The 26,553-nt window shown below is 37.9% G+C and overlaps 3 protein-coding genes across 3 annotated transcripts in view; 2 read left to right on the plus strand and 1 right to left on the minus strand.

The window, feature by feature from the left end:
• tnfaip8l2b (tumor necrosis factor, alpha-induced protein 8-like 2b) overlaps nt 1-15,273 on the plus strand; it is a 30,206-nt gene extending 14,933 nt beyond the window's left edge. The window contains exons 2-3 of the mRNA XM_020927578.2: nt 8,814-9,137; nt 11,797-15,273. Of these exons, the coding sequence (XP_020783237.2) occupies nt 8,820-9,137; nt 11,797-12,039 (561 nt within the window). The 5' untranslated portion in view covers nt 8,814-8,819 and the 3' untranslated portion in view covers nt 12,040-15,273. The remainder of the gene's footprint in view (nt 1-8,813; nt 9,138-11,796) is intronic.
• A 1,960-nt stretch (nt 15,274-17,233) lies between these two features.
• On the minus strand, nt 17,234-22,975 carry lysmd1 (LysM, putative peptidoglycan-binding, domain containing 1). Its single transcript, XM_020927579.2, has 4 exons — nt 22,940-22,975; nt 22,503-22,699; nt 20,859-21,127; nt 17,234-19,951 (listed from the first exon to the last, which is right to left on the minus strand). The coding sequence occupies exons 2-4, from the start codon at nt 22,659-22,661 to the stop codon at nt 19,789-19,791; spliced, it is 591 nt and encodes a 196-aa protein (XP_020783238.1). The 5' UTR covers nt 22,662-22,699; nt 22,940-22,975; the 3' UTR covers nt 17,234-19,788.
• Nucleotides 22,976-23,237: 262 nt separating this feature from the next.
• scnm1 (sodium channel modifier 1) lies at nt 23,238-26,225 on the plus strand. The gene is made up of 8 exons (XM_055163960.1): nt 23,238-23,401; nt 23,562-23,632; nt 23,699-23,787; nt 24,613-24,707; nt 25,192-25,292; nt 25,369-25,505; nt 25,706-25,781; nt 26,012-26,225. The coding sequence occupies exons 1-8, from the start codon at nt 23,351-23,353 to the stop codon at nt 26,106-26,108; spliced, it is 717 nt and encodes a 238-aa protein (XP_055019935.1). The 5' UTR covers nt 23,238-23,350; the 3' UTR covers nt 26,109-26,225.
• The last annotated feature ends 328 nt before the right edge of the window (nt 26,226-26,553 follow it).

Genomic DNA, 26,553 nt, shown 5'->3' on the forward strand with positions numbered 1-26,553 from the left:
GTCCAGTGTGACTTATATATGTTTTTTTCTTCTTCATTACGCATTAATTGGCTGGTTATACTCTGGAGCGACTTATAGTCTGAAAACTACAGTAATATAGGACCTTTAGTATTTGTCTCATTATAGCACTCCGTTTTGGAACCGTTATGCCCATCCAACCTTTCAGATGAGACAAATATATTTAGTAGCAGTAAATGAAGTTGTTTTGACAGAGGGAGTAAACAGTAGCAGTGTAAGCCCTCACTGATGACCTCCCAGGGGCATTCTGAGCTGGAGTCTGAGTCTGGGGAAGCCTCAGTGGAGAGATGATCCAACTGTGAACAGGCCCTTCCATGGAGCTGGTCCCCTGTGACATTACATCTACAGCTCTACAAACACGTCAATATGGGCCCCTGGTACAGTGTGTGCATGCATGTGTGCATGTGTGCATGTGCGCTAACTCTATCTATCTACGGGGAAAAACACAACTAGTTTGTTTTAAACAATGTGCAGTGGTCCAAATTTATTCCTCACTTTTACCTTATGCATTCCAAGCATCATAACTATTTATGACAATGAGTTCATAAGCACTTTTCACAACTTTTCAGAGACCAGAGCAAGTCTGCTAATGATAACGAGCATGCTAACAGCACACTTCCTGGTTTTGGGAGGGTACGACACTATAATTAGATGCAGATGTTTCCTTTACAATATGTCTGTACAGGGGCAGAACAAATTTTACTTAAAAAATTGGGTACATCCTCCTTAAACCATTGAAATGTTAAACTCTTGTACCTAACTATCTTTTGTTTTACCGTGTTATAATGTTCCAGCTTTATAAACAAAGCTGCAGCTGTAGTCTGGTTGTAATCTCGCAGGCTGTGTGTTCTTTAGTGCGTACACTTTGACTAGAATCTTGATCATTTCAGCACGCAAATACAGTGCATGCTTTGGTTGTGGCTTGCAGCAGTTTTTTCTTATCTAATGTTTCGCCTACATGCAGCAATAGTGGCTTTTTGCAAGCACAGAAATTAGAGCATATTTTAACCAGTTTAACACCATGTATCCAGGTGTTTAAAATGTGTCATTTTTCTGGTGGAGAATCTGCTGCCTCCCTGTCTCCATGGAGATTGCTGGCTTGTAATGTTTCATAGTTTGTCATTAAAACTTTCATTCAAAATGTATTAAATTTTGACTGAAAACGTTTTGTGTTCTTCCTGTGACCTTGTCTCCATGGAGATACTGTTCCACATTGCTGTAATGCTTTTATGACCCAGATGGACCAAACATATTAAAGAGAACACAAGAGTCAAAAGGGTTTCAAAATCCAAATAGCTCTATTTTTAAGATTGTGTTAATCTACTCTGAAATGCTCCCCAAAAGACCTAGTCAAGCTGACGTCACCTAGTGCATCCGACAATTTCACTTCTCTCCAGCAACTAGGTCAGGAACTACACTAGATGGTTTGCAAGAACCCTAGAAGTTTGAGATCGGGCACCAGCCAATCAGCGAAGAGCCATATATTCTGTGTTGATGACGATTCCCGAGATCGAGGATTTAAAGCTGAAACAAATAGAATGTTTGGTGAATTTTATCGAGGGGAAAGCCCTTCTTCCTGTGGGATTTGGGAAAAGCATAATATACCAGTTAGCCCCGTTAGCGGCGCATTACATACGTCACAACCAAATAGCAGCAATTGGTTCAATTTTAAAAAGTAATAAAATAAAATAAAAAATAAAATAAATGGTCAAAATAAAAAAGTACCCACCTACTGTGGAGCAAAAAAATTCTAAAGCTGCGAGGTCAGACGGTTTCCACAAAGTGAACCCCCCCCCCGTTGAATCAGGCTACAAAAGACCTTCCCATGCCCAAAAACAAAGCAAAAACAGAAAGCTGGACCTGATGCATCGGCCACCTAACAAATGCAATAAAGTGGGACACTACAGATTTACACAATCAACAGCAGAACCTCTACAAGAAATTTTACATATTGCACCACTTTTGTTTATAATAAAGTACACCAATACCAAGTTGTAGGCCTGTTGTTTCAAACCCCTACAAATTTATAGTATATAGTATATTTTCTTTTCCCCTTGTTGCTTGGGTGTCTTTACAGTTACATTACTCATCACATTTTGTTCTATATGTATCTTCAATTTCCTTTCATAAAACAATATCCCCTTGACTGTGTACCATGTCAGTTTAGCTCCACTCACGTGCACAAGCGCTCTGTGAGGAGACCATTACTGCCCGAAGGATACAGTTAAAGCTAAAAACTACTGGAGCGCTGCCTGTTCATCTCCCTGGACCAGATCTCCAGATAGCGAGGCTACACATCTACAGACCCCCTCCCCCCCCCTCTCTTATAACAACAAACGCCCGCCCTTCAGCATGGCTCCACTTAACCCTGAGCCTGTGTGCAGCTGGCGGTGTGTCCAATAGAGAGGCATTGTGTGAGTGGTAATCAGGTGTGAGACGGAGCGCTCGGGTGAGGTGGGCTCCCCGCTCCACAGATGAGGATCTAAATGAGTTTTAGAAGGGCATCGCTGGACCACTTAGCTTTATTGGAATTCGTGTATCAGCGAAGGAGAGAGGAGGGGGTGAAGTGGAAAAATAATCATATTATTAACGGTGCGCTATGTATGCTTTCGGTTAGGGGGGTGTCACATGCCTGTTTCTCTTGATATATCATTGCTCTGCCTGGAATGTTCCACAGTATGACATTAAAGAGCTCTAATTTACATTTATTCAATTACAGGTGGTGTTATAGCTCAAAATACCTAGAAAAACAATAATCTGACTGTGAGTGGGGTCGCCTCTCCATAGATCTGACCTGTAACTTGGCCTGGTTTGGTTTCCATGAAGATAGAAAGGTTTAATGCCATACTGTGAAACATTCTAGACAAAGCAATAACATCCACGCGGAAAAAAGCATTTGACGGACTCTTCACCAGAAAAGTTACACAATGCACCTTTAAAGAAGGGGTGTTGCAATTTAGATTTTTGATTTTTTTCGCTTTCTACCATGTCATAAGTGTTTTCTCATCAAAAAGCATGCCTGGTTTAAAGCTACGTTTATATGATGACTGTCTGAACAGAAGACGCAAAAGTGGCAACGCATCTTCACTTTTTATTTCGCATTTAGACGAACGTTTCAGGAGGAAATCTGCGTGCATACGGTGACGCAAAAGTGTGTGGAATTCCATTGGGTATGCACGCCAGGCAGCTCGGTGGAGACGCTAGGTGGTGATGTATGTGACGTAAACGTGACGCGATGTGAACAGATCTGACCAGAGTTTTGCGTCTGGGGCAGTGCAGACAGAAACGCTAAGGCAGAGCATATTCAACTTTTCCACTCTGGACGGTGGTTTCAGATTTTTGCATTTTTAATCCCCAAAAACGGCATCACCATCTAAACAAAAGGCACTTCTGATAAAATATTTTGTCATTTTTACCCGCAAGCGTTCTCATGTAAACAGGACGTTAGATTTCACCCATGTATGTGTAATTTAGCGATCTCTGCCGGGGCCTATTTCGAACCCTCTTTACGGTTAATTGTCAAGAAAGACAAGAAAACACAACAGTTTTCTTTAAATATACAAAAGCCTGAATCAAAACAATACACTACAACTCCACAAACCTGATGCATTGTGCAGTAGTTCCATTAGTGGGATGCACATTGATTATGATGGGATAATGCTCTGAAGGGGGAAGTGAGTCTGTGAATCTTGTTAAACATGTTAATAATATGTAGTTTGAATATAGCATTTTCAAAACAATAAGAGGTAACATGGTGATCTAAATATGTAATGAAATACCCTAGTTGCAATTAGGAAACAGAATTTTCTTGGTAAACAACAGTCTTTTATGATAAAATTTGAATTTGAATTTGAGCCCTGTATTCAGCCTTTACAAACATGCTCTCAAATATTTAAAAAGTTTTAAAAGTGCACTGTGAACTTGATCTTGATTTGAAAATATATATCTAAAATGTAATCACAATACTTGTTAGAAATGAAACACAGATTATCAGATTATTTTACAAAATGGTGTGAATTTTGAGATCTCCGTCTGGCAGTGGTTATGAAAAACGTAGATAGATTGAGGGAGCTGATAAGTCTGCTGCTGTGGCGGAGATGAGGCAAAGGCCTGTATCTGTAATTATAGCAATGGGTAATACCAGAGAATTTAGTTTTGATAAGATACCGAGTAATATGGCAGGTATTGCAAAATAGATTTGATACCGATACCGTGTAAAAAGATTGATGAAAGAAAAAATATATATGCTTCATGGACACAAACCAGACCAAGTTACAGGTCAAATCTGTAGAAAGGCGACCCCGCTCACAGTCAAAATGTTTGGTTTTCTAGGTGTTTTGAGCTATAAAACCACCTGCAATGAATAAATGTAAGATAGAACTGTTTAATGTCACACTGTAATATATTTTTGCATGAAAATCAGTACATTTTGATACCCGATCACTATTTTGTTATCGATACGCCCATTACTACTGTAACAGCTCGATGAAGGATCAAATAGAGAGTGCATTTGTATGAGAGCTTGGGGCTGATGGTAGGTGGTTATGATTGGCTGTGAAATTTGTTGATTGCAAAATTAGTCCTTGAGGTGTTGGAATAGGTTTAAAGGTCTTATATTACACTAAATTGACTCTTGTGTGTTTTAAGCCATGTTATAATGTTACCTCATCAAAAACAGACCTGGAGGTGTGTTTTGTTTCATTCACACATGTTTGAGTAACTCTCCAAAACTCAAAATGTCCTTTTCCACCTTGTGATGTCATGAAGCGACAGTTATCAAGTTAACAGCGACCTTTTACATTTTGTTTAGTAGAGATGGGCAATTTCAAGGCTGAAATGATTCTAGTGAAGGTGTGTGGAGTTTAAAAACACAGTGAAGTGCTTCCTGTATTACCACATGACATCACAAGGTGGAACTGGTGTTTTCTGTTTAAGAGAAAAACTCAGAATGCAGAATTTGTGTGTTGTTTGTGTGTGAATGAAACAAAACACACCTCCAGGTCTGTTTGTGATGAAGAAACAACATTATAACAGATCAGAAAATAGCGTAATAAGGGCCCTTTACATTTTCTGAAAAGTTTTTGGATAAACCTTTAGTATTGTCAAGAGAGAAAAAATTTGCGAAAATCAATAAATCACTTACGGTAATTTATTGACAATATAACATAAAATTTCTTCTTAACCATGGCAAAGTTCAAATTGTGATGTCTAGGTTGGACATAGCGGTAATGCTTAAAACAACTAGCATGCTAACTGCACACTTGGTTCGTAAAGGATGAAGTTCTTTTCAGTTTGATGCAGGCAGCACAGAGCAGTTTCATTTTGACCCTTAGCTTTTATAATATATCTGTACTGAGACAAAACAAAAACTAGTATGTTGATGAGTTAATAACAGACCTACACTGGTGTTTTATCATGGAATGTTCCACAGTATGACATTAAACAGTTTAACCTTACATTTATTCAATTACAGGTGGTTTTAATGCTCAAAATACCAAGAAAAACAGGTAGTCTGACTATGTGGGGTTGTCTTTCCACAGAACTGACCTGTAATTGGTCTGGGTTGGTTTCCATGAAGATAAAAAGGTTTAATACCATACTGTGAAAAATTCCAAACAAAACAGGGGACTCTCCACCAGCAAAGTTACACAATGCACCTGCAAGACACAAGAACCACGTTAACTGCCACATGTTAAGGTGATGAGGAAGTGCTAACGACTCTGCCACTCTGTCTGCGCTCCAAGGTCAAGGTTTTAAAGGGAATGTTTACCAGATGGCTCTTAATAAAACTAGACACAATGTTATGTTATGACAAAATAATAGTTGTATTTAGTCTGTCTGGTATTATCATGTGTGAATTATGCACCTTTATTGAATTCCTCTTTTTTATTTTTGTAAAAAGCCACTTCCTCTTTCTTCAGAAGGAAGTCGCAATTTTGGCCAATGACATGGAAGTGAAGCTGGACTCTGTTTTGTCTGTGTTAGCAACTGAATGTTTGACCAAAGTTGGAGATTTTTCTTGCTATGATTGTTTGTTTGGAATTGGTGATTAAAGCAGATCTATTATGCAAAATCAACTTTTTAGATCTTTTATCCATGCTGTAGTTGTTTTTCCTCAGCATTTACAATCTAAAAGTTGTATTTGAAGTAATTTGTGAATATTTGAGCAATTTTTTATCGCTTATTTTCAAGACACCATATTATCATCCTGGAATACGTCTACTACTCTGCACTTACTTCCTTCTGCAATTTTATTTTCTTGTCTGGTGATAAACGGCACAGTCATTGTGGTACAAATGAAAAAAAGTGTGATATTCGGCCATTAATTCGGGGAGACTCTTTGTTGTGATGTTTCTTTTATTAAGTGATGATGATTAGATGAATATTGAGTCTTTAAATGTCCAAACTATAACACAATGACCCACAGATGTCATAGATTATAACTGTATAGCTGACACAAGCATCGGCAGGTTTTCTTTACCTTGACTCTGACCAGGAGGAGACTTGAACCATGGAGATTGTGGGTTGTGAGCTACCAGAGATATGTCATGTGTGTGCATTTTTATGTAACTCGTAGGGATGGGACAAGATCTCGTGCCACAAGATCTCGCAAGACAACATTGGCACAAGATCGTGGACACATGAGGAAAACGATCTTGTGAGATTTTACATTTAGATTGGACTAAAAAAGTGTTACGCATTGGTGAGCTACATATCTTATAGTTCTGAAAAGTAGCACTACAATGGACACACACACACAAAAAAAGAAATCAAACATGTCAAAAATTGTGACGCCAAACTTGGAAACTAGTAGGAGTTGTGTTAAAATCTCATCTTGTCTCGTTCTCGTGGACCTAATCTCGTATCTCGTCTCGTTTTGTGGGAATTGTGTCTCGTCCCATCGCTAGTAACTGTTTGGAAATACACTACAGGTCAAAAGTTTTAGAACACCACACTTTTTCCAGTGTTTTACTGTTTACCAAAACGTATTCTAAACTTTCGCTTCATTAAGTGTCCACCTTTGGCAGATAGAACAGCTGAACACACTCGTGGCTCGTTCTTTTTACAGTAGAAATCAAATATTCTTCAGAAAGTTCTTCCCAAGTTTGTTGCAGAAGTTCCCATAAATGTGTGGCACTTGTAGGTTGCTTGGCTTTTGCTCTTCTGTCCAGTTCATCCCAAACCAGCTCGATAGGGTTTAAGTCTGGACACTGTGCTTTTTTCAAGCTTTACCATCTTATTCTCTTTTCCTGAGGTAGTTTTGGCAGAGCTTGGACTTGTGTTTTGTATCTTTTATCTTTTTTTAACCTCTGTCTGTTCAGTATTTACCTTTGTATCATTTCAAGCTCTTAATTGAACTTGCACGACTTGAACTGCAATAAATAAGTGGAGAAATTAGGGTGTTCTAAAACTTTTGACCAGTAGTGTACATCAAGAATTGGAAACTGAATCGTGAAATTTATATATTAGGAGTTATGTTAAATTCTCGTCTTGTCTCGTTCTTGTGGAAGTTGTGTTTCGTGTCATCACTATTAATTGGTATTTCAGTTTGGAAATATAATTGCAAACTGAAGTAAAGTCATTGGAGCTGGTATTTTACTTCTATGGGGAATTAACTGCTAACACGTAACATATTTAGATCAACATGTTTCATGAGTGTCAGTTTTGTTTTTGACATTTGCATCTCTCCCTTTGCTCTTTATGTTAAGTCACTCCCCGTTTCAGAGCACTATCATAACACAATCTGCTAATGTGATGAAACTGCTGCACGTTGCATCAGGTTTGTCGAGTTGCCACGTACGGTTTTGCATTATGTTTTTGTATATTTATGGAAAATTGTGATGGGTGCACGGGTGAAGTAGGCTTGTGAGCTGAGTATTGGACAGAATCTTACTCCTAAGCATAAAGAGGGCCCGGGAGAGATCGCTAAATCACTCAAACATGCATGGATGATAGTTTTTGCTGAGGGAATAGAGTTATAACACGATAGAAAGCTTAAAAAGAATACAATTTTGCATAACACGCCCTCTTAAACATAAACGGAGCATCACAGAGGCGCCGATGTGGACCAAAAAGTGACAATGGTGGACAGACTGAGAGCCGCTGATTGATGTGGTGGGATTTGGGCATGTTGGCAAAATAGGATTCAATGCACTTTGTGGCTGAAAGTCTCAAAAGCCTTTTTAAATACAAAATTACAGCACACACCTCCCCAGTCCAGCGCTCTGGTGTTTTCAGTTGTTTCAGTCAAGTGGTTGGTTGGTTCTGAAGCCAAGCTGCATCTGATAGAAGTCGCAGTTTGTGGTGTTCGAAAACTATTAACTTATATCCAAAGTTTTGCACTGACTCTCCTACTCCACTGAAGGACTTTATAAAACTAATGACTGTGAATGGGAGGCCGTCAGGGCCACAGCTCAAGGAGACTGTGAAGTAGCACACCGACGCACCACATTTGAACACATTGTACTGTCTGTCAAAGAGACTAATTATTGGAACAATCTCCCACTTACAATTAGAGAAAGTCCATCTCGAGCTACATTCAAACTGCACTTTAAACTGTGGATGAGGACGGTTCTTTTATCTCTGTATTACTGTTTTGTATTTTTCTTTGTGTCACTTGCCGAGGGACAAAAGATGGATTTATAAAATTTTTTTGCTATTGTCTGTCATATTTACACTGTTTATTTATTATTATTTACACAGATGTTCATTAATATGCACCGTCCCTATCAGATAAATAAATAAATTGTGTTTGGTTAAGTTTAGGTTGATTGTAACTCTGATTTGTCTCCCAGGTCGCCATGGAAACGTTCAGCTCCAAGGACATGGCCATGAGGGCTCAGAAGAAGATCCTGAGCAGCATGGCCACCAAGAGCTCGGTGCAGATGTTCATAGACGACACCACCAGTGAGATCCTGGACGAGCTCTACCGCGTGTCCAAGGAATACTCCGGAAACAAGACGGAGGCGCAGAAGGTGGTGAAGGACCTCATCAAGATCGCTGTGAAGATCGGAGTCCTGTTTCGTAACAACCGGTTCACCCCCGAGGAGCTGATCATCGCCCAGGACTTCAAGAAGAAGCTGCACATGGGAGCCATGACGGCCATCAGCTTCTACGAGGTGAGAGAACGAGTTATATTTACTGTCATTTCAGTAGAAGGCAGTGTGAATACTCAATGAGAGACTTTAAAATTACATGTTACTAATTGAATTTTCTGGTTTTGTTCAGATTTTTCCACATGCAGTTTCATTTGTGACTGATCTGGGACAGTATAATTCTTTGGGTTATCATGTGTTTATGTACTACTACTACTAGTACTACTCCTACTCAATCAATCAAACTTTATTTATAGAGAGCTTTTCATACAAAAATGCAACACAAAGCGCTTTACAGTGATTAAAAACAATTCCACATTTCCACATTTCCTAAACTACTGTAAACAGTTGGGTCTTGAGATTACTATCTGTGGCATAATTATCTTTTACTTCTACTCCTTCTACTAACTATCTGGAATCTGACATAGCTATCTTCTTTACAACTAACTATCTGGAATCAGAAAATGTATACTAACTGTCTGGAATCTGGGACACTAACTATCTGGAACCAGTAAATAAAGAGGAAAAAAGAAGAAACCCCTCTGCAACATCAGCACATACAACAAAAACACAGTACAGACAATAATGACAAGGAGAGGAGGAGAGCCCCCCCCACTACTACTACTACTACTACTACTACTACTACTACTACTACTACTACTACTACTACTACTACTACTACTACTACTACTACTACTACTACTACTACTACTACTACTATCTGATGCAGACTGGTGACCTCGCTTCTATCAGTCTAACCCAGGGCGGCTGTGGCCACTTAGACTTAGACTAAGGCTGCGTTGAGACTGCAGCCTGAAGTGACCCAAATCTGATTTTTTGGCTTCTATGTGACCTGTATTCGATCTTTTAATGACAGTCTGAATGACACAGATCCGATTTTTTCAAATGTGACCCAGGCCACTTGGATATGTGCTCCTGAAACTGATACATATCCGATCTTTTGACATGCGACTTCAGTGTGAACGGCCAAAGCGCATTCATCCGACCTACATGTTATCAATAAGCCACAAACATCACTATTCTGCGCTGAAGTAGGCAAAAATTGTAAATGAACTCCGTGTCACTAAAGCGAAGCACATCGCCACTCACCACTCTTGACTACGTCTCCACATCCACACGTTCCTTTCAACAGACGTCGCTGCCGCTGTCCCACAAAACACCACGGCCAAAAACCTCATCCTTCTCCTTCTCAATCTCCTCCTTAAAACAACTAAGTTGTTCATGTTCTGGCTCCGGTACGAGAGGAACTTTAAAATATCCAGGTGCTCAATGCTGCGTCCATGTTTGGACAACTTCCGTAAACACAGAACACGCTCGCTGCGGATGACGTCGTGTCCTCCAGTGCACATGCGGGACACTTTCGGGCCGTTTAACGTTCACACAGGGGATCACATACAAGTCGCATTTAATTGGAAATGTGAACGACCTCGCAAAAACATCGGATTTCACAAAAAAATCGGAATTGAGCGTTAAGCCCTGCAGTCTGAACGTAGCCTTAGACTTAGACAAACTTTATTGTTCCACAAGAGAAATTACTTGGACACAGTAGCTCACACATCACAATATATTATAATACCAAAAAGTAAAAAAAATAAATAAAAATTTATGGTAAGTAGTTTTGAGGAATTTTTCAAGAGCTACTGTGACCCTGCTACCACACTCTCAGGTGCTCAGAGTGTGTAGTTGCTTACTACCACTAAGTGTTCCAAGTACAATAAAAGTGTAAGGCATTAAGTTTCAAGGAAATCTTTTTATCTGAACTTAAAGCCACACCACATTCCGTTGAAAAAGAAAGTTAAAACCATACTTTTTAATATTCTCCACAGAGACTGATGTCTTTTATGCCTGTGGAATATTAAAGCTAAATCCCATGGAGACAAGCAGGTGGTCACTAAGCTCCAGGCCAAATAAGAGTCAGGTTTGTGGAGATGCAAACCCGCTCACACTAAGCAAGGATGTTTTATTGGACTGAGCATTGGACAGACTCTTAGGCTATGTTTATATGATGAACAGAATACACAAAACTGGTGTTGCATCTTCACTTTTTATTCCGTGTTTAGACGAGCGTTTTCAGGAGGAAATCTGTGTGCATATGGTGATGCAAAAGTGTGTGGAATTTGATTGAGTATGCATGTCAGGCGGCTATGTGGTGACATTAGGTGTTGATGCATGTGACGTAAATACGTATGTGAAGTGAGCAGCTCTGACCAGAGTTTTGCATCTTGGGCAGTGTAGACTGAAACGCTACGGCGGAGCATATTCAACTTTTCCACTCTGGAGGGTGGTTTCAGATTTTTGCGTTTTTAAGCCCCAAAAACACCGTCACCGTCTAAATGAAAGCCACTTCCGATCAAATATTTGATCGTTTTTACACTCAAGCGTTCTTATGTAAACAGGCCCTTACTCCTAAGCAAAAATAGGGTTCAAATAGGGCCCGGGAGAGATTGCTAAATTACCCAAACTTGCATGGATGCTATTTAAAACTTCTTCAGACATGATAGAAAGCTTAAAAAGAAAACAATTTTGCATAACATGCCCGTTAAACATAAAGTGAGTATCACAGAGGCGTTTTAATAGTTTTTAAGTGCAAGTGCAAACATCCTGAACATCAGATTGCGTATTTCCTTACTCTAACATGTGTATACCTGGTTGTGTCCCTCAGGTGGACTTCACGTTCGACCAGGCGGTGATGTCAGAGCTCCTGAGCAGCTGTAGGGACCTGCTCCTGAAGCTGGTGAACACCCACCTCACGCCCAAGTCCCACGGCCGCATCAACCACGTCTTCAACCACTACTCCGACCCCCAACTGCTCAGCAAACTGTACGAGCCCAGCGGAGACTTCAGACCTCACCTCACCAAGATCTGCAAAGGACTCAACAAGCTGGTGGAGGAAGGGACAATATGACCCACCACAAACAGGCTCATAGGAATAATGATGGTCGCTTTAACACTGGGAGAAACCTCTGGAAAGTCTCACCACTGCTGAGAAATGACATCTGGGGCTGGAAATGGCAAAGACGCGTGGGATTCACCAATTTCATTTTTTTTTTTTTTTTTTTTTGAGGTGAAATTTGCCCTCGACCAAAGGACTACACTTGAACATTTTGGTTCATAGATTCTGTGTTGTATGAATTTGTATTTTTTCATAACTACTGATTTTTGTAAACCAGCTAAGCACAGACATGACAGCAGTGGTGATTTTATGGTAATACGGCACTGCCATCTGGTGGAGATATACCAGAATGCAACTTAAAAATGCAAGGGCAGTGTTTGAAAAGTACATTTCTATGAGTGATGAGTGAGGTGAATGATAAAACAACACAAGTCAGGACTGTGTTAGTTATTTACAAAGCACATACATATCTTTCTTTGACCATAACCGAGCTTCTGTGACACGAATGGATGTGTTGCCATGGTTTTAAATAAGGGAATAAATAGGACTACATAATATACTACAATAAGAGCGATCATTTCACAATGGCTCATCTCATGAATCCCCACGAACATAATTAAAATGTGAGATACAAGTTACTGAGTCTCTCTAACAAAAAATGTTTTATCTAATATATATTTCAATTTAGAAGAGTTTGCAGTTGGGATCAAAAGGGACCAAAGCTCAAAATGTTTTTTCCACAGATTGCTATTTAAAATGGCAATTCCCAAACTGTAATTTCCATTTTTGTTTTTTGTTTTTTTTTTTCAAGAAAAAATTGCCTAGAAAATCCAGAATAACATCTCTCTGCATTTTTTTTAGACAAACTGATATCAGTCTGGTCCCCACTCCCTCCATCTCCTTTTTTTTTTTTTTCAGTCTTCAGAAACAAAGGAGCTCATTGGTCATTTATCATTTACAAATAAAATCCAAGTTATCTCACCTCAGATGAACAGAGTTTAGTGCTTCGTTCATTGATTCTGCAGAAATCTGACATGTTTTTCGATATTCTGTCATATTTTATGTCCTTTTTCCAATATGAATGAACCACTTATGTCCTTGATCGGCTAATCCACCTGTCAATCAAACAGAGAGATTCACCAGTGACCAGGATTGAAAAGGATTGGAAGAAGTGTGTATTCTGGATCCTATATGTCTATAATGTGTAACTAAAGGTGCACTATGTAACGTTTAGTTGGAGCTCTGTCACTTTCTATTACTTTACCTGGAATGTTCCACAGTATTAAACAGCTCCACCTTATGTTTATTCAATTATAGCTGGTTTTATAGCTCAAAAATACTTGGAAAAACAGGCATTCCAGCTGTCAGCGGGATCACCTCTAGACAGAACAGACCTGTAACTTGACCTGGTTTGATCTCGATGAAGATAGAAAGGTTTAATGCTATACTGTGAACTAGGGCTGAGTAGCATTAAGAAGTTTGCGATACGATACATACTTCAATACACAGCCCACGATACATATCTCGATGAAGTGATCTTATGATTCGATATGATATATTTCAGATCGATTTGGTACGGTCCAATAAAAAATAAAGGCTAAATCATGGCTGTGATACTAAAAGTCTTAGTTTAGTTTAGTTTAGTTTAATTGAGACAGGGACAGTGCACAATACACATTAACCTTAACAGTAAAGATGAATTGTACCAGGTTAAAGCACCAGTGCTTATTTCCACCTGTCGTCCCTGGGCAGGTTGATGTTATAGTTCATAAAATCAAACATACAAAAAGAATGTCTTTATAATGTCCAGAGCGTCATAACAATTCTGTATCATCATTCACTCCCAGTTCTCTCAGCATCTTAAAAACATCATCCTTATCAAAAGTAGGGGTGTGCAAAAATATTGAAATATCATTATATCGTATCGTTTAATGTGATGATACAGTATCGATATCGTGGACTGCTGTATCGATATATCGCCAAGAGTATTTTTTTTTGGTATATTTTACTCAATTATTTTGTTACGGCGCTACAGTTTTGCTGCTTGTGTAGAGGAAGGAAACTCGTTTATGTGACACATTTGACATTTTCACAGTTTTGATGATTAAAATGTTTGTATTTCATATTAAGTTTGCACAAGAAGTGGTTTAAGAAAGACTTTTAGTAGCACAACCATGATTTAGTCTTTTTTTTTTTTTTTTTTTAATCAAACTGTATCTAATTGATTTGAAATATATTATATTGAAACGAAAGTGCACTGTATCGAGATATGTATCGTATTCTGACCTATGTATCGAGGTATGTATCGTATCGGCAACTTCTTAATGATACCCAGCAATAATCAAAAGCATCATTCATTTCATTCACTTCAGAGCATCACCCTGTTAAACCACACCTTGCGAAGTGAATATGAAACCCACCTGTTTTACTCATCAAAACAACAGATATGTCAAATGTGCTGCAAAAACAAGTTTCCTTCCACTAAACAAGCAACAAAACTGTAGCGCTGTAAGAAAATAATTTAGTAAAATATACCAAAAAATACTCTTGGCGATATATCGATACAGCAGCCCACGATATCGATACTGTATCATATCACATTAAAGAATACTATATATCGATACTTTGATGTTATTTTTGCACACCCCTGCTGTGAAACATTCCAGACAAAGCAATAATATCTCCATATATAAAAGCATTTGACGGACCTTCTGCCAGAAAAGTTACACAATGCACCTTTAAAGCAGAATGAGACAAGTACAGTTTGGTCTGTTGATCTCTGCGGTATCCATGGTTACAGTACCCCACATCACCAACCCCCTCCTCACATCTTGACTAAAATGCTGCTTTAAATAATTTTAGCTGTTACACTTTCCAACCATTGAATTTTTAAAAACGAGCCTGTGTGGTTGTTACACTGTAAATTTCACTTTTACTCACTTGTTTTTTTTTAAAGTTCACTTCCTTTCTGCTGCTCTGACTTCTGCACTGCTTCCTTCCTCTTTTCACTGAAAAAACATCCCCCCCTAGTGGTCGCTGTCAGGAGCTTCACGTCGTCCTCATTATTTACAGCTATTGTGAATGTGTTTACTGTTTTCTTTTATTTTGATGAGTTTATGTGAGAATATGATGTTACCCCAACAAGCCAAATGATAAAAATTTCAGATGTTTTTTAATAAATATTCTATGCAAAATTAAATTAAAACATGGCCCAGCACAAACAATAAAATCTGCTGTGAAAATATATTCTACTGCTTGTGTTTCTTTGGTTACATTTTCAGTGGAGAGGTTATTATTTTGTTTAAAATATTTCACAGTATGGCATTAATACATCTTTCTATCTTCATGGAGACTAAAACAGATCAAGTTACAGGTCAGATCTGTGGAGAGCCAACCCCACTCACAGTCAGAATTCATGTTTTTCTAGGTATTTTTGAGATATAAAACCACCTGTAAATTAATAAATGTAAGGTAGAGCTGTTTAATGTCATACTGTGGAACATTCCAGGCAGAGCAATAACATGTCCATGGAAAGAAGCAGGTGACGGACCTCCAAACAAAAAGATACAAAGCGCATCTTTAAGACCCCGTTTACACTGAAACGAATCCACTTATCACCGTATCAGAAACGATCTGCGTCCGCACGCGTCGTTTCTGTGTCCGCAGTCCTTCCTTATCCACACAGCTTTGAGCACATTTGTTTACGTTTTATAGAAACAAACTTAAAACCGCATGGCTAATTTGTATAAAGTGAGCGCTCAATACTGTCAGACTAAAGGACTCAGTGGATTAATTGTGTTCTTTCTGTGAACGAGGGGTGTTTTCCTGATGGTGAGTCTGTTCTGTGCTTCTGTCATGTTGGAGATGGTTCATGTGAAACTTTTCAGAGATTATACGTCTGCAGGTCACACGCAAAGACTGTGTATATGAATATATGCTAGCCTCTTAGCGTTCTGGCGTTGAATTACTTTGTGGTGCAAAGATCTATATCAGCGTATCAGTGTTTTCAGGCATCCACACGGTGCTGGATCAGATCCGTACCTAGATAAATTTGTGGGAGCTGGCGGCACCAAATCGTTCTGTCTCTGGAGCCTTTTTCAATTGGATTAGTGTGGATGAACACTGCATCCGCAACGAAACTACTCGGAAACGTACTAGTGTGGACAGGGCCTAAGACAACTTCATTTACAATTACACAAAGTACTGAATTATCCCAGACAGAAATGTACTCTTTTTAATTGTAGTAGTAGTAGTAGTAGTAGTAGTAGTAGTAGTAGTAGTAGTAGTAGTAGTAGTAGTACTAATAGTAGTATCCCAGACTGAAAGCATGAACATTGTTATAGGCTGTGACACCGTGAGCAGTATTGCAGTACATTTCAGTCTCGATCATCTGACCCATCATATGACCACCACCACCACTACCACCTTAACTGCAACTTTCAAATTCTTCACGCCCGCTCCCTCTACGTCTCATAAACCCTTGTACAAACGCAGTCCATACCACAATAAAACCAAAATTCAAAAGCGATAACCCCAAATGCGTTTCACCCCCAAGTAAAAACAATACAGTTGAGAACATTAAAGAACCTGTACCTGATTTTTAAGTAAAATGTGTCTTGCCTTACTACAGATATATTGTATAAGCAGTTCTTGGTGTCAAAATAAGTCTGTTGTGTACTGCCTGTAGCTAATTATAAAGAGTTTAACTGTCCGAAAATCAGGAAGTGCACAGTTGGCATGCTCTTTATGTATTTTTAATGATAGGGAACACTATTATATATGTTTATAGTGATAGGGAAAAGCAGAGAGAACATGCAAACTCCACATGGAATCTTCTAACTAGTAACGGAATGTAATGAAGTAAAAGTAGTAAAGTAGTAAAATCCTTGTACTTAAATAGATTTTAAAATGTGTTTTAATATGTTTTACTTTTACTTTGCCAAATTTGAGAGAAGTTATTTCTACTTCTGTACTTTCTACTCCACAAAATGTTTTAAAAGAATGGAAAAGTAAAAGTATATTATCTTATTTTATCTTATCATCTGTTGGACCTGCTGAAAAGAATGACAGTTTATTTTTAAGGAATTTCTGGTTTGAGCAAACACACATAAATAAAACAGCTACAAAAAACTACAGATTTAAGTATTTCTATTGACCAAAATGAAGCACAAATCTTTATCAAAGTCACTACAATTGAAGCCTCATAATATCTCAAAATCCTTTACTTTTTACTCTTTAAACAAGTACTTTTTACTTTTACTTACATGTATTTTTTCATATGATACTTTTACAGTTCAGTAGCATTATCCTGATGACAAAACTAAAATAATGAAAATGCTCTGAATGCATAAAGTCAGTGAGGAATAACTCTGGACAACTGCAAGCCATTTTAAAAAAGTAGTTCTATTTTTCACGTTTTTAAGAGAGTAAAAATCAGGTACAGCTCGTTCCACAATAGACAGCGTATCGTCATTATAGCTGGTTCTGTTCGACATGTGGCGATTTGTCTCCAGAACAAAACACACTTTGTTCCAGAATGATCACGTCCCATTGTCACATGGGAGCGGTCAAATCAGTGCTACACAGTCTGCCTCCTGTTATGTAATCAGCAGAGCCAGTCAGGAGCTGGAGGAAGTCTGAGGACAAATGTCATTGTAAAACGGCAACTTTGGTAAACAAAACTATTCTATGAAAGTCACATATTACGCTAAATTGACTCTTGTGAGCTTTAAGACATGTTAAAATGTTGTTACCTCATCAAAACAGTCCAGGAGTTGTGTTGTGTTTCATTCACACGTTTGAATAATCCTTTATTATTAGTCTCAAAAGCTCAAAATGCTCTGTTCCACCTTGTGATGACAAGGTGGAACAGAGCATTTTGTCATGTAGTGGTAGTTTTTCAGTAGTTTTTAAATGTTATACCATTTTGTATTATGTTTTTCAATAATACAAAATGGTAGTTTAGTCATTAGCTACTGTTTACCTTCAGTTGAGTAGAAATTGTCAATTCCAGTCCTGAAATTATCATGTATAGGGGTGTAACGATATCCAAGTCTCACGATACGATATTGTCATGGTATCACCCTCATGGTACGATATTTATTCTGATATTGTGGGAAAGCTCATGATATGGTGGGGAGGCTCACCATTAGGGATGTAACAATATCCAAATCTCACGGTACGATATTTTCCTGATATACAACTAACAGTATGATCTTTATTGAGATATTTTGTGGAGGCAAACAGTACTTTTTCCTCTTAAAATGCCTTGACAAAACGTAATCCAAATAACTAAGAAGTGTTTAGAACTGTTATTTCTTCTTGTAGTATACACTGAAATGGAGCAAAGGACCATGGTCTATATAATTCCCTTTGTCTTTTTTTTTTAGCTATTGCTGCACCATAAATCTTCATTTAAGCAAAGAGACTTCTAATTTGATACATTGTGATGGTCCACGATATTATTGTGAGAACTCTGACGATACGATATCACCATATTTCGGTTACTGTTACACCCCTAATCATTTATGATTCTAATGAAGGTGTATGGATTTTAAAAACACAGTGGAGCACTTCCTGTATTACCACATGGAACACAGAGTTTTCGATTTGCAAGAAGAACTCAGCTTTAATACGCAGGGTTTGTGTGTTAAATGTGTGAATGAAACAAAACACAACTCTGAGTATGTTTTTGATGAGGAAACATTATAACAAGTCAGAACATCGTGTAATACGGACCCTTTAAAACAAAAGTATTCCTGTATCAGCAGCTAGATTGTAAAAAACATCCTTTGCTAACTGGTCTGTCAGTTCTCTATACAGTGTACGGTCAGTTCTATACCAGGTCATAATTTAAAAAAAAAATTAAAAAAAACATTGTACAGTGAATTCACACATTATTTTTTTCCCCAAAGGGACACTATGTAACTTTCCTGTTGGGGAGTCCACTATCTGCTTGTCTCCATGTAATTTCTTTGCCCCAAATGTACCACAGTATGACATAAACAGTTACAGGTCAGATCTATGGAAAGTCATCCCCCCTTACTGTAAGAATGCATGTTATCAAGTTGTTTTTTACCAGTATAAACAAATGTAATTGGATAAATGCATGATAGATCATCTTAATGCCGTATTGTGGAATATTCCAGAAAAAGCAATAACATCTCCATGGAGACAAGCAGGTGGCAGACCCATCAAAAATGTAAATAGTGCAGCTTTAAGTGTGTACAGTTACTAGTTAACAAAATGATCCTGACCGTGTATTTATCAGTAGGTAGTGCAAAAGCTTTGTGGTTACCAGGGAGACGCTGGTTGGTACAGTGTGAAAATGTCAGGACAAAAATAACAAAATTAATTAAATACAATTTCAGAAACCATTTGACAGTAATTATTGCTGTGGGTTAGATTTTTTTTTCCTTTTTTTTGTCCAAGGAGGTAAGTGCCATCTGCATTTCATTTCAATATTTCCTGATCATTTAAGTTGATACAAAATTAGAATTTGCTCTATTTGGTATCGAGTAACCTCAGTAAATAAAATGTTAAAAATCATTCATTGTAACAACTGTTTTAGAAAAATGTAATGCCAAAAATATAAATTAGACACAAAAAAGTCTGATTGTTCCATTAGTTTTGATCCAGTTACCATGTCCCTGAGTGAACCAATGGAAAACCACAATCCAATTCATTCACTAAAACGTTGTCAGTTCACAGCGCAGCTCACTATTCAAACCTTTTTAAGTCTTTGTGACAATGTTTTTGTTTTTAAAGTTCAAAAATCTCATCCTCCCTCTCCCTCATCTTCCGGGTCAGTCTGGTGATAGTCTGTGGGACAGTCACTGCTTCGTTCTGTTCTGAAGCTAAAATGGCGCTTTGAGATCTTCTGAAGGAAGTGCCTCTGCTGCAGACGGCTTCAAGCGCTGTAATCCTGCACAGACAATACCAAAAATGGTGAGGTAAAAACATCAGAATAAAACAATATTATTTGCTGATCTATGGATGGCCACAGTTAATATATTTTGCAAGAAGCTACATAACGGTACTTTGCATACAGTAGGGACGTCAGTAGGGCTGTGTATCATTAAGAAGCTGCCGATACGATACATATCTCGATACATACGCTACAATACGATACATATCTCGATATAGTGCACTTTTGATCCAGTACAATATATTTCAAATTGATTTGATATGGTTCAATACAAATAATGACAAAAGCATGGCTTGTGCAAAGTGAATATGAAACTTCATCATCAAATCATGAAAACAGTGAAAATGTCAAATGTGTCACATGAACAAGTTTCCTTCCTCTGAACAAGCAACAAAACTGTAGCGCTGTAACAAAATAATTTAGTAAAATATACCAAAAAATACTCTTGGTGATATAGCAATACAGCAGCCAACGATATCGATACTGCATCATCACATTAAATGATAAGATATATCAATATTTCGATATTTTTGCACACCCCTAGATGTCAGGATGAAAGAAATTTGCAGTGGATGTGATTAGAATCATATCACAGTATTACAAGATTTTATTAGCAATCCATATTCCAAAACGTATTTCAAAGAATCAGATATTTTCTTACTTTTTTTTTGCCAATTTATGTGAACATAATTCACAAACTGGGAACTTGCTTCGGGGTTATAGTGCAATATAAAACAAAGAGCAATAACAATAAAAACAAGCTGATAAAATAAAAATAAGGCCATGCATAAAAAGAAGGTAAATAAAAGTAATGAGTATTAGTTATATCCTTAAACATTTGACACAGTGCATCATTAGAATTTGTCATTTGAAGTTGTTTAATCTCAATCCTCTGACATCTTACCTCTTCTCTGCATCCTGGCATCCTTTGACAGCAGCGTGCTTGGACTGACTTATCAAACCATCTAATCGTTTGAGAAAATCGTTTGGCGTGAGCTCGGTGATATCTCGGCCATCTTCTTGCAGCAGTTCGTTCCCTTGCGCAGACCGGCCCCCCTCCACAGACGTGGCCATGCAGGCGTCCAGCTCAGCCATGACGGGGATGGACAGGGACTTCTTCAGGAAAATGGAGTCGTTGGTGTAGAGACGGTTCTCTCGCTTAATCTGCTCCATCTGAAAGAGAATGTCACGGAGGACATGTTTAGCTCATGGAACAAATTCATAATGCATTATAACTAACTATGCATGTCCTGATGACTAGAGATAAACAGTAAAGAGTACACACAAAGTAAAGAGTGCACACAAAGTTTTCTGATCATGATGTCATCTGGTAATACAGGAGGTACTTCCACTGTGTGTTGAAACTTTAGACACCTTCACTAGAATCATTTGGATAATTTTAGCCTTTGAATTGCCGATAAAAAGTAGCTGTGTAACTTTAAAACTAACACTACATGACATCACGTGGTTGAACAGAGCACTTTAAGCTTTGGAGACGTATACACTAATAAACCAGGATTACTCAAATGTGTGAATGAAACAAAAAACAAAACAACTCTGGGTATGTTTTGATGAGGTAACAACATTATAACATGACTGAAAGCTCACAAGAGTCAATTTTGTATAATATAGAACATTTAATGGAATGAGATAATTGTACAAAACATGACTTCAATGCTCTCTTATAGTTCTGTGGTTAAAAAAGAATGCTGTGAAGAAGGTAGTTAATTCATATTTCATAATTTGGGGGAAATTATCAAAATCTGCCCAACATCTGGGCCCAAAAACATCAGCAGAGTTTATCGGTCATGGGTTGCTCTGGATTCTAAACAATCTGCATAAGCACCAGCCATGGAAAAAAAAAAAGAAAAACAATATCAATCTATTTCTACTAATGGCTTACTATGGCTATACTTGTACTTGTAAAATGTTGCGTCACCCTTTTGGAAATGTTTAAAGGAGACATATTACGTGAACAACAACTTTCATGAGCTTTTAACCATGCTATATTCTCTACTCCAAATTGTATAACTGATGTTGATCCATGCATAATGTTTTATTAAGCCTGTATTGTCCTGCATTTCAGACGTGAGTGCTCAAAAATGCACTACTTTAGTATCTGCTGCTTGTGAAATGCCATTAAAGAGATCATTCTGCAGTTTTAAACACAAAGTCAAAGTCATCCAAGTAAGCTCTGTCATATAAAAGAACTTTGAAATAATAGAGAGAGACTATGTGCAGTCTATGATTGAATAACTAGTTTGTTACTTTAGGAACTTTGCTGAGGTCATACCAAGAGAGAGTATTTTAGTATAGACCTACTACTGTAAAGCTCTTCCATTGTTGAGTAAACAAAAGCATCTTTAATTCAAGCTCTAACTTTTTTCATCAAAAGTGTTACCATAAACCTGCTTTATCATGGCTAGGTGTCGCCATGTGTCAGTCTTTTAGAAGAATGTTACCCGAACCCTGTGACTAAACGTTTAATGCCTTTCTCCATCCAAATCAGCTGTAAATGTAAATGTATAATAACACCTGCGCTCCTCACCGTCACTCCGTACTTGAGCGCCAGGCCTTGCAGCGTCTCCCCGGGCTGCAGGGTGTGTTCTACCCGCCCGTGGTGCGTCGGAGTCAGCGGGGACCGAACCAGGCTGCCGTACGACCTGGTCCGGCTACAGGTGGGCAGTGCTATCCGCTCTCCAGACATGTCGACAGGTCAGATAACCGGGGACACCGATTGGGAATCTATCGACAAGTGTCCAAATGGTTTACATCACGAAAAGCGGCTTACTTCACTTGCAACTTTACGCACGGACTGGTAAACGGTAAACTTCTACGGCAAACGAAGTGGAAGTTTAAACTCGAAGATCTTAACGTATTTCTAAGCCATACCCGCTCTTTTATCGCCCTTTAAAACGTTTAAATAAACTATAAAACACACAAACTACACCTATTTTACGCATCCACGGACCATCTGGTACCTACGTAAAGTGACGTCCTCCCATCTGTCCCATCTCCAGTCAGATGACCTACGGTGCGTTCAAGAACATAGATTACAAGTTTGCGTTTAAGTTGCGTTGGAGTTGACAACACGCATTCATTTTTAAGTAAATTCTATTCAAACATTTCTAACTAGTGTATTTTAACATGTGTATTGGCTCATGTTATAATATTGGATTGTAAGGCGTTAGTTTATTTATTTTGTAATTATTATTATGAATTCAATTTAAGCTAAAAAGCTGCTTGTCGGCTTTGTGTATTGCGCCCGATTTTTCTTATTGTTTTGAAGGCAACGTAAAGAACCCGGAAGTAACGAGCAAAACCAAAACAAATGCGTTCTGTTAACTCTGAGATACACTTTTTAATCGTTTTGTACGGAAATACATAAAAAATAACATGTCTTTTAAACGTGAAGGTGACGATAGGAGCCAGCTAAACGTGCTAAAGGTAGATTTGCTAAAACAGTAGGTTTGATTGGTTCATATTGCCTTTTAGTGGTAGCTCCGATGCTAAATAGTGTTAGCATATAAGCATCCCTGGCTGATCTAGTGTACAGAGCATGCAAAATCTGATCATTTTCTATTTTTTTTTTACTCCCGTACTGTAGAAACGACGGGTTGCAGACCTGTTGTCCAACTATATCCCAGAAGATGAAGCGACTATTATGAGCAATGGAAGGTAAATGCATTTCGATTGACTTTGTGATGTCGCTTATTTAATACAACCTACATGTATATATTGTAGATACACGTGTCTTGTGTGTTCCTATGGGCCAGTGTTTGATACCGTTGACATGCTGACAGTGCATCGGAATGGGAAAAGACATTTAGAGGGTAAGATCGGCTGCCTGTCTCCTTAATCCTGATTTAACTAATTCAGTCATCAAATAACCTATAATCATTTGTTATCTGGTCTCAACCCACACTACCCTCCTCATTACCTGCATACAAGTGATTCTGAAGGAGAATGAAGTTAAATATATGTGTGTATCATTAAGATTAGAGTTTGCACTATTATTACTAATAAATGTTGTGCTACAATTGATGTTTTGATTAATCATTGTCTAACCTTATCTAAACAGAAAATGATTCAAATCTGAGCAAACCATCACTTTCTTAACAATTTCAGTTTAAAAGTTAACAATAGTAACTGTATTTTCCTCTAATAGTCTCTGTGTGCTCTGCCCTTTTCAAATACTGAGTATATAAACAATGGCAGAAAGTACACAAGGGTTGGGCTCTTTTCCTCATATAGCATTAAACAAATCAAATATCGAGTTAAGACTGAATTAGCTACAGTATAAGCTAACAAATAGACCTTTTTCACAACAGCCGGAAGTGCCACGATGTAGGGTAAACCTCACTTACGTTAATGCTTTTCAATGGCAAAATATTTGTGGAAATGTCTCCTGGTGATGGGGTAGGCAGATTTATGAAGGTGGTGGAAAATACGCCAGACATTTCCACAGACATTTCGCCATAGAAAAGCATTAACCAGAAGGCCCACAAACTTACAGCGGGGCACTTCCGGTCATTGTGAATAAAGGTCTATTACAGAAACTTAAAAACACTTAAATACTTGTTTTTATATGTAATTGTTACTATGGCATAGCTTAAAAGATTAAAAATTATTGTCTTTTATTCATTGGTTTTTTACAGGTCTCAAGAGATTTTACAAGAAGAAAGCAGAACTGAAAAATGAGATTGCTAAAAGAAAACATGAGAACTACATTCGGTCTGAAGAAAACTCTCAGGTTTGTTTGACCTATTGCATTTAGTGTATTTTGTGTTTTTTCCCATGCAATTTAGAAGTCCAAAGAATCATGAGATGGTATCAGTTACTTTCTCTAGAAGTTCCCTTACTAAAGACAAAGGCAGATTGTTGAAAACCATGTGACAGTGTCACATGGTTCAAAATGAAACTCCACGTGGAATTGGTTAAGATTTTCTATTAGGAATTTTCCAAAAGTTATATAGTAAAGTAATAGTAAAGTTATATCTGCAGTATAAAACATACAACATACTGTATAGTCATAGTTTACCCTTCAATTTCCATATTTACTTACTTTCTGTTTGTTCTGAAAGACTGATCTGGTTCATTGAAGACAGATTAGGACAGCATTTTCAATAACTAACTGAACCGACATATCACCCATCCCTATTTTTTATTTGAATGATGTAAACTGTAAATAATGGCATTGGGGGCATTTTAAAATCTTGATAATAACTGTATTTTAGGAAGAATCCAGCTCGGCCCCTTTACTGGCTCAGACAAGAAAGCTCACCCATCACGCCTTATTGAGGACAGTCCCTTACAACAGCTGCCATAGAAAAACAAGGTAGGGAAATAAAAAACTAAAAATAAAACAATAAAATTCAAGGTTAAATGGGTTTGAATGGATTATTCATTTGCAGCACGACGTCAGAAAAACAATCAGCTAGTAGCACATCCAATTTCAGTCACAACTCCAGACTCTGTGAAGTTAAACCTGCTACAACATCAACAAATTCTACTGCCACAACACAAACTGATAAGGCGGTCATCACTAAAGGTACATTCATTATTTTCACATATTTACTATTTATGTCTCTATTTTCCCTTTCTGCTTTCTGCTAACACAGCATTATTCATTTGTCCTAGTGTTAATGGCTTGGAAAATATCTTAGAGAGAAAATAATTACAACAATAAATATTCAATGTAGTTGAACTGAAAACATTATACATCACCCTTTGTATCTTTCTCTGACACAGAAATACACCTGGAAGAGTCTCCTCCAATGTCAGAGCAGAGGAAAAAAGAACTGGAGCACTACCTCAAGTTGAAAAGGTAAGACAAGTCGAACTAGTCGAACTGCCTTCTCAAAGCCCGATTTCATCAGATCACTGAAGCTAAGCACGGCCAGCCCTAGGAGACCCCGGGAAGTGTAGCCCTAGGCAGCCTTGCTTCCATCAGTCTGTAGCGACTTTAATCATCTCGAAAAGAGTTCTATAAGACTAATGCATTAATATAGTCTCATATATTTGTCCAACCAAATTTTTTTGTGTGTGTGTCAACAGTGCCGGCTGGATCCAGGACAGGAGTGGACAGTGGCTCAAGGATGACAATGTGGAGTTTGATTCAGATGAAGAGGAGCCTCCATCTTTGTCCACATAGCATTATTGTCCTAAAGACTGTATTTATATTTTTACAAGGACTATTAGAAGTGTTATATACAGCCTATGGTGCTTTCCTATAAAATGGGCATATTCATTAAAGCATTGGATTTTTTTTAGATTGCTTTCCATTTTCTTGGTTGCCCCAGTGGCACTGGTGGTTCAGTGCAGAGAATGATATTCCCTCATGACGCAATAATAAAGTATACCTTAACCTTAATCTTATAGTGTAGCAGATTAATTGCATATTTCAAGAGAAAATTTCACAGGATCCATGTTTGTCAATGAAACTCTGAGCTGTAATCTGAACCTTATCTATCATGTTTATATGCAGCCCATACTAACTAGAAAATGTTTACAGGCAAAAACAAAGGCCACAGCAAAGGCCACAGCAAAACATGTTCGACTTACCATTTAGAGCCACTACAGAAGAAAACATCAATTTG

The sequence above is a fragment of the Boleophthalmus pectinirostris genome, unplaced genomic scaffold (genome assembly GCF_026225935.1).
Source record: "Boleophthalmus pectinirostris isolate CB_2022bp ecotype Guang Dong unplaced genomic scaffold, ASM2622593v1 HiC_scaffold_6, whole genome shotgun sequence".
Taxonomy (NCBI): domain Eukaryota; kingdom Metazoa; phylum Chordata; class Actinopteri; order Gobiiformes; family Gobiidae; genus Boleophthalmus; species Boleophthalmus pectinirostris.